Source organism: Rhamphochromis sp. 'chilingali' (genome assembly GCF_963969265.1).
Source record: "Rhamphochromis sp. 'chilingali' genome assembly, chromosome: 15".
NCBI lineage: Eukaryota > Metazoa > Chordata > Actinopteri > Cichliformes > Cichlidae > Rhamphochromis > Rhamphochromis sp. 'chilingali'.
Window position 1 is genome coordinate 28,661,657 of NC_137942.1, and position 8,586 is coordinate 28,670,242.

General features: G+C 39.9%; 1 protein-coding gene across 1 annotated transcript; it reads right to left on the bottom strand.

Annotated features, from left to right (window-relative positions):
• Positions 1-1,710: 1,710 nt before the first annotated feature.
• On the bottom strand, positions 1,711-8,187 carry atp5mc1 (ATP synthase membrane subunit c locus 1). Its single transcript, XM_080905557.1, has 5 exons — positions 8,072-8,187; positions 6,762-6,809; positions 6,212-6,292; positions 5,779-5,957; positions 1,711-2,112 (listed from the first exon to the last, which is right to left on the bottom strand). Exons 2-5 carry the CDS (start codon positions 6,798-6,800, stop codon positions 1,998-2,000), a joined length of 414 nt encoding a protein of 137 aa, XP_080761683.1. The 5' UTR covers positions 6,801-6,809; positions 8,072-8,187; the 3' UTR covers positions 1,711-1,997.
• Between the last annotated feature and the right edge of the window lie 399 nt (positions 8,188-8,586).

The window sequence follows — 8,586 nt, forward strand, 5'->3', positions numbered from 1 at the left end:
TAGGGCAGTAATGGCACTAAGTGCTCAATCGAACTATAACGTTGCTGCTCTGAGACTAGCTTTAGGCAAATATGCAATAGCAGTGTAATTGCTCTGTTATTTTGATGGAAGGAGTTATTATTGCAGGAGACTCAATATGATCCAATTCCATTGTTGTGCAAACAACAACAAAGATTCAGTGGTTGTGTATCCAATGCTTTGCTCTTGGTGATGTAAGGCTTGGGTGCAGCTGCCATTTCATGAAGCTCCCCATGCACGGTTCTTGATCCATCTGAAGGCCAAACTAAGTTTGGAGATCTGCAGCTATTGATTCTACAGAAAGTTGGTGACCTCTGCACACTAGATGCCTAAGCTTCCACTGACTCTGCCACAAAGTGGTAGGCCACACAAAAACAGCAGAGTTCCTGTTGTTCTCAATGGCTTCCACTTTGTTACAATGCAACCAGCGGTTAACTCCAGAATAATTAGTAACAAAGAAATATCACACCTAATTGTGGCACCAGAGGTGTCCTATCACGGTACCATGGTGGAATCAACTCTACTTGTGGTAGCAACCCATTCTTTGACAAATGTTTGTAGCAGCCCGCATGCTTGACTTTATACGCCCGAGTTCAATGATTTGGATCGGTGAGTGAATATTTTTGACAATATAGTGCGAGTACGATTGACATACAAGTCCACAAATAGTCGATGGAAATGGAAAGTGTTGCTGTTCATTCCCTTGAGGTAAAGGACTGCCTTGCCTTTTCAGTTATTTCTGTCCACAGGGCAGGTTATTGCTAGTACATTCATTTAATAGTTGAACGACTCATAATTTTTTGGGTTGGCTCACTTCTTTTAAACACCATGAGCTAATGAAATAAAGCTGCCATAGACAAGTAAAATAATCACCTTTTATTTTACTATGTGATTGAGGACATAAAATTCTGAGATTATGCATTTTATTTTAATTTTACTCATTTAGTAACTATTTACTCAACTTTCCAGGTTGGCATAACTTTATCTGATAGGGTCACTCACATTTGGTAGTCAGACTTTAAGGACTGAGATGGATGAAATGTAATGACACTGTTGTATAACAAACTCCTTTTGAATCACTGATGCAAATAGCTACAGTGGTTCAAATCACGATAGAGCTGACTGTGCTTAAAGTTCAAGAAAACTTGCATTAAATCTTAAAATTTGATACATTTAAGGGTTGCTGAGGGAATCTTACCATGAGGGGTTTATAATTAAGAAGTTGATCGTACAAAGTTGGTTCCAACTTAAACCATGTGCCTTCTTTCATACCATAATGAAGAGATGTTGAGAAGGGAAAGGCACTGGAAATTGGCAGATGTAAACCAGAACCTCCACTCAGTAAGGTCAGAGGATGTGACATGATTTGACAACTGTTTAAGCATCCATGTCATTTTCAATCTAGCGTTGCTCTAATGGGCTGCATCATGGCTGTATGGACTCCTGTTAAGTCAGTGATTTCCATTTTTATTTTATATGTTGTTTCATTTTAAAACATATTTGACCTTTTCTTCCCTATATGGTCATAATGTGTCAAGAGCCTAATAAAGTTGTATGAAATTAAACACTTTGACCCATGTACTGCAGACAGCTCTTTGAAAGTTGTGTGCTGCTGATGAAAGACATGAAATGCAAACAAATCCTGCATGACAGAGCATCATTCATCCTATAAAGAGCTGACACTTAGCAATATTAGATTAAACCCATTTATTTTTGAAGGACAGTGTCCCCCCCCCACCAAATGAAGCCTTATATCAAAAACAAATAACTGTAGGAACATAAAAATGTTAGACTTTAGGCTCAACCTCAGTTGTAAATATTTTCCTTTAATATTTTCTGTTGATTGGAATGGCCTGGGAGCTTGTTCAGAGTTCTGGTTCTGAGAAAGCCCTCTTCCCTTTGGAAGGAAGGTAGTGACAAAGCAAGGAAGTGGAGAACAAGGGGTTGAAGTGAAGGAGGTATTGGGTGCATTTCCAGGTTTACATGGCAAACAGAATTAGGAATGCCACCATCAGACAGAAGAGGCCCATAGCCTCAGATAGAGCAAAGCCTAGGATGGCGTAGGAGAAGAGCTGCTGCTTCAGGGAAGGGTTCCTGTGAAGGAGAGCAGACAGGTACAAGGATACATTCAGATTCTGTTCCATTACAACTAAATACATGTAGGTCATCTTGCAGGGTCACTTTTACACCCCCTCGAACAACAGACCTGTAGTACCAATTTTAGCACAAAGTTTCACCATCTACAACAAGAAATGTACCAGTTACACTCTTTGCAACATTTCTGACAGATTTTGGTCTAAGAGCTTATAGTTATTTATGGAATTTTCAGGGGTTTTACTGTTAGTAATAAAATGGACCATTAATTTCACATTGACACATCTCAAAGTCTAGTTGGGGATCGTGTTAGTATGCCACTTTTAGCTTTTCTTCCTGCATTTAATGTTAACGACTGCAGTAATGTAGTTAATCCTGGTGGAAATGTATACACAGCCTTACCTACAAGACAAAAACTCCCTGATTCTGTCACCAGCAGAGTGATAATGCACCAACTAACATTTTAGTACAAAGTGCTTCAAGAACCCACTTTCCACATAAGCCCACAGATTTATGGGGTTTTTTTTGTTTTGTTTTTTCTTCCATCATGCAACTATTTATACTACAACCTGATTTTCAGTTTGTTCTGAGATCAAGAAGCAGCTCTCAGGCACATTTTCTTGGATGGGATTTCAAAAGTTCAATTTCCAGACTGATTTAACCCTCATAATGTCCTCCCGATTTCCATACACCTGTGGTCCTCAGGGGTCAAAAATGTCCCCACTTCATTTGAGTGTTTTTTTTAAAGTATAAATTGTCAATCAATTCAGTGTTACACCATAGTTTTACTTAAGACCAACACATTAACACAAAATTTACCCTACATTATACATTTTAGGGCCACCAGACCTTGTTTACATAAAGGTCTGGTGCCCACCAGAAAACACACTGTTTTCGAGTGGAAATAAACAAAATAAAATATTTAATTGTTTAGATAATTTTGACTAACTACAGAGTGCTGTATGTTGAACTTTAGTGAGAAAGTTTTTTTGAACCATTTAAATTTATTTATTTATTTTTTTTTTAAATGGCAGCACATAATCACACCTGTGGTCCTCAGGGGTCAAAAATGTCCCCATCTGGTTTGATTGATACTTAATTAATATGAAGTGGATTTTTCCCCCACTTAATTAAAAATGGTAAATGGTAAAATGGTAAATGGCCTGTATTTATATAGCGCTTTACTAGTCCCTAAGGACCCCAAAGCGCTTTACATATCCAGTCATCCACCCATTCACGCACACATTCACACACTGGTGATGGCAAGCTACATTGTAGCCACAGCCACCCTGGGGCACACTGACAGAGGCGAGGCTGCCGGACACTGGCGCCACCGGGCCCTCTGACCACCACCAGTAGGCAACGGGTGAAGTGTCTTGCCCAAGGACACAACGACCGAGACTGTCCAAGCCGGGGCTCAAACCGGCAACCTTCCGATTACAAGGCGAACTCCCAACTCTTGAGCCACGATCGCCCCACTTAATTCAAACATTTTGATACAATTTCTTTTATTCCATTTCAAATTTAAGTCTGATAAAAACATCATAAAAATGAATTTTTTCTTTGTTTTCGGGTAAAAAATAAATTAAATCATCAGTTATTGTGATTATTGTTTCACAACCAGAGTCTGTTGCTTTAACAGATTATCACAGACGAGTTTATGTCAAAGTTAATTTAGAAAGCTGTTTTTAAACTACTTCAAGTTTTTTACTGGCAGCAAATAATCACATCTTTTGTCCTCTGGGCTCAAAAATGACCCCGTTTGCTTTGACCGTTTATAAAGCAACAAGTATAAAATATCATCCATCTCTGTGTTTCAAGGTTTTATTCAACTTTATTCCAACTCATTACCTGACAGTTTTCTATATTTTGGCATGGTAGGACACCACGGCATGGGTCTGAGTGAAGGCAAACTTTCATGAGGACAAAGGCGTGTCCATATTTGACACAAGTGCAGGAGGAAACTCATGTTTATTCCTCTGCACTGGTCCCATCATGGACAGCATTCTTTTCTGCAGTTGCAGGCCTGCAATGTTAGGGACAACTCATGTGTCCTGACTACAGGACAGACTGTTTGCCATTGTGCACTAGCATGTTCCATGTACAGCTGGACCTGGCATCATATACTGCCCATGGTTTTATCTCATAGTTCCCTGGTTTACTTGGGATGTTCTGTTGGAATGGACAGAGTCCTCTGAAGGGGACTTGGTGCTCATACAGTCACATCAGTACCAGGATCTCACATCACAGCAGGAGAAACACCCACTTGTTGCATACACCTCAAATGGGAGCACGTTTGTGTCATGAACGATCATCTATTGTGTCTTTATCAAGAAATATAACCTTTTTGTGCTTCTATGATTAATATTGTGTTAGTATGAAAACTTCTCTACCAGACTCAGGATGTCATAAACTGGCCGTAGCGACTCTACTGGATGCACGGCCGTAAGAATCAACATACCCACATATGCCTACAGCTGCATTTGATCCATTTTTCCTTCCTCTCTCATTGTCCCTCCTTTGTCATTGAGTTGGCTATAGAGCAGGTCCTCTGCTAATTCTGCTAAGCCCAGTCACTTTCTTTCCAAGCTCCTCAGACTACCATGTCCTGGATGCCTGAGAACCTACTTGAACATAGTTCAGATTCTTCATCCACTTCTGCAGGTGGGTGATGTGCTTTTTCAGAGAAAGGGTAGCATGTGCTCTAAAAATGGACAATATTTTCTTTATTTTCTAACCCTGGATCTTCCTGAACAGTGATTCTCCCTCCTCATTATACTAGAGGACAATATATGCTTTTGTCTTACTGGTCATTGCTTTGATGAGCATACTCTTATTTTACCATGTTGTGCAAAGTATGCAAATCTTCAGTGCAATGGAGGCTTGTGAGCATACTTTGTGTATGTATTATTGTAAGGTCTACCTTACAATACGAAGCACCTTGATGCGACTGTTATGATTTGGCGCAGTATAAATAAAATTTCATTGAATATAGAGCATCTGCCTCCTCATTGTGCTGCCTGTTGTTGTGACCAGTGCTTGACCCCACACATCAGTAATCCAAGATCAAAGAGGTTTGAAAGCAGTATGGTGTGAAAATACAGCTCCTTGCAACACTTTGTACTTCTGATCATTTTGTCCACGAGGACCACAGGTGTTATAAAATCCAATAAAAACCCCATAAATAAATCAAACTACTTAAAATTTATTCCAATCATGCATAGCATAGTATTGAATAACTTCTATTTTCAGACCATTTGATTAATAAAAACACATTTTTGATAGCAAAAGATTTCTTTAGAGGACAAAAATGACCCAAGGACAACACAAGGGTTTTAAAGAGAATTTAGCAAGCCAGCATATTCTGTCCATTATTAGTTTTATTCAATGGCTTGAAGCAATCAGCCATTAATAGTATGTGTTGCTGCTCATTTTAGTGAGAGAAATGAAGCATTCATATGTTGCTATAGATGTAAAGACAGAGCGTTAGTCAGATGCTTAAAATGACTCTTCCAATGTCTGTCGATGCAAATAAGGAACTGATGACAGCTTGACCAGCTTTCAAGTCTTCAAATTAGTGAAGTTTTAAAACAGACACTACTGGTAGTCTCCCCTCCCCCCCAAAACAACTATGCAACCCTTCAAGCTGATGCATAAAAACATTACCTGGCATAGCCAATGATAAGGCTGCCAAACACTGTTCCGATTCCAGCTCCAGAACCAGCCACACCAACTGTGGCAGCACCAGCACCAATGAACTTGGCAGCAGTGTCAATATCACAGGAAATGGTGCTGGTCCGGAAGGAGCGGGTCAGGACTGCAGATTGGCTGACTGGCAACAGGGCCTGGGTGAAGACAAAAGAAAATGCATGTTTATGAGTATTACATTAACAATTTGAAACATTTGCAGCCTTTAACTAACAAACTGATTGCATCTAAACAAGATAAACAAGATCCTTGAAATTACTTTTGGAAACCACCACTCAGTGTAAAACTATTAAATTAGTTTTGAGTCATGTCACTCATCCCATAAGCACATCACAGTACTGATTTTACATGTTGCAAGTGAACAGTGCAGTGATTCAGTTAAAGTATTGACCTGTTGCTCCACTGTGCCTTCAGGTCTGTTGAAGAGAGAAACTGTGACTGGCCGTGTCAGGACTCTGGAACCCCCACGCAGCTGTAAGCAGACCAAAACATTACAAGTAAACAATCTGAGCAACCAAGAGAAGAACCAAGCACCGGGTTAAGTGATAATGAATATATTTGTGTTTAATTTAAAGCTCTTCACAGCATTTTCGAAACAGCACAAGTGTTATATTTTGGCGTGAACATCAACACGCAACAGCATGACTGGACTATGAAGCAAATCGCCCTACCCAGTTGGCACAGTGAGTTTTGCACTGTACATCAAGATGCCGTTAAAGGTTTTTAGCTGGCAATGCCACTGTTCAAGCTGCATGATTTGATCATATTATGTTAACACTACTTTCACATCCCTGTGGTAAAATATTCCAAGTAACTGATAAGTCTTTGCATGAAAATAAAACCAATTGAAACTTGAACGGTTTATGTTTCACCCCAAACAATTAAAACATGAATTAATGAAGAACATGATGATTTAACTATCACGTTATCAGGTAACATACCACAGCAGGAGAAGTGACAAACTTGGTGCAGAGATACATGGCTGGAATCTAGAGAGAAAAATTTTAAAGTTAGTGTTCCGACACATTCATTTCTAGATAGTGAGAAGGATTCAGTCCAAGGTGACACAGTATCTTCAGTTAGAGAAGGCAGAAGTGACCTTCAAAAACTTGGCAGGTATGCATTTAGGCAAGCCACAATTAATTTGGATATACAACAGTCATGGTGATGTGGGAAAGTGGATAAACATTTTTTGGGGAAAGATGGGATTTAACAATGTTCATATTTGTTTCAAAGAATAAAAACCCCAAGAACTGACAAGGTATAGATCCCAGTTCTGCACCCTTTTACTTGCACATCTTGAAAGACATACTGTGGATAGTTTCCATGTGCAAAATTGATCTTGTAAGTTGTTTTTTTAAATTTAATAAAGGAAGAGCCATTTCAAATACAGGACGGGTATGATAGCAAAAACTGATGGGCTTGCTGTTGCCTGATGCACCTCATCTAATCCAATTTGAATGCTTACTATCAGGGTCAACTCTAAACAAACTAATAGATGTCCACTTACGTTGCACAACGAATGGCTTTGAGACAATTCAGGACATTTCTACTTACTGTGAACAGAGCCGTAATTTTTTATTTTTAAAGGCCAGTTTACTGAGGAAAAAAACCAACAACTTAGTTTCAATCCTTTAAGTCCCCTGCTTAGACAGGGGTCTCAGGGGGGTTGAATTATTGTCCTAGAGCAGCACTGGAGCTAAGCTACTTAGCACACAGCCCTGAAGGTCAAAAGTGGACAGCAAGCAGACACATAAGGCCAAGACGACAAGCACGGCGCACGACACTAAACCATTTCAAGCCAGGCTAAGATGCAGTGACAAAAGGTTATGTGACACCACTCGTGTCCACAGCGGCGTCCTTGCATGCGCGTACTGATTCAAAGCTCGGCAGGCCCAGACTGTCAGACACTTTACGTTTAGCTTCCTGTCATGGTAGCTTGTCCGCGATAAACCCGGCATAGGACCCGTTGCTTGAGTGGCGAAGCAACAACCACAGCAAAATTGACTCTTCATCTTAATACTAGCCTAAGTTCACGTATATGAATGCAGCTAAAAATACAATTCTGTCATTCATCAGAACCACATCATTCAATAAACGTCCTAGCATGCTAGCAATCCAATGCTACCACTAACAATTAGACATACGAACATAAGATATACTACGCCATTTAAATGCCAGAAAACAAAAATAATAAAACGCCTTAACTGAGTAGAGACGAAGTGTATGAAGTAATACAGGCAAATATTACCGGTTAGATACGGATTTCAGGGACTCCTGAATTAGTTGGTCTTGTGCACAGCTGCAGTCAAAAAAGGCAGGACGCGTTAAACCGTCACCTTGTCATTTATAAGCTTAGTCTACGTCCTAAACGCTCATTGGTCAGAAACATCCACTCTTCATTCATAACTGACCCAGCTTGTCAGGCTAGCTAGCCTATCAGATAGAGCTTTGTTGAACCACTAATGCTGTGACTGGCCGTTACTTTTAAGAAGGTGGGACCAAAGGAAACTATTATTTTACTGGACAATATTGCCGGGAATGTCGAATCTACGTGGAGCGATGTTTTAAAGCACATTCAATCCTATAAATATATATTATTTTTTGGAAAGTCCAGATCGCTTGAGTAAGTCAGGGTGCGTTCTATTCGTCCATTTTGCTTAGGAAACTTCTTTGACACGTGACCCGGAAGTATCTCTGTAGAGGCCATGATGCGTTCCGGATGAAGTCGGAATTCGTAATTTCCGAGTTCCCAGTCGGAAATGT

Excerpts from the sequence above, each read along its gene's own strand:
- atp5mc1 (XM_080905557.1), bottom strand. The coding sequence starts at position 6,800 with ATGTATCTCTGCACCAAGTTTGTCACTTCTCCTGCTGTG. Across the intron at positions 6,293-6,761 it reads TTGTCACTTCTCCTGCTGTG|CTGCGTGGGGGTTCCAGAGT; the intron begins GTATGTTACCTG and ends GTCTGCTTACAG. Across the intron at positions 2,113-5,778 it reads CTTATCATTGGCTATGCCAG|GAACCCTTCCCTGAAGCAGC; the intron begins GTAATGTTTTTA and ends TCTCCTTCACAG.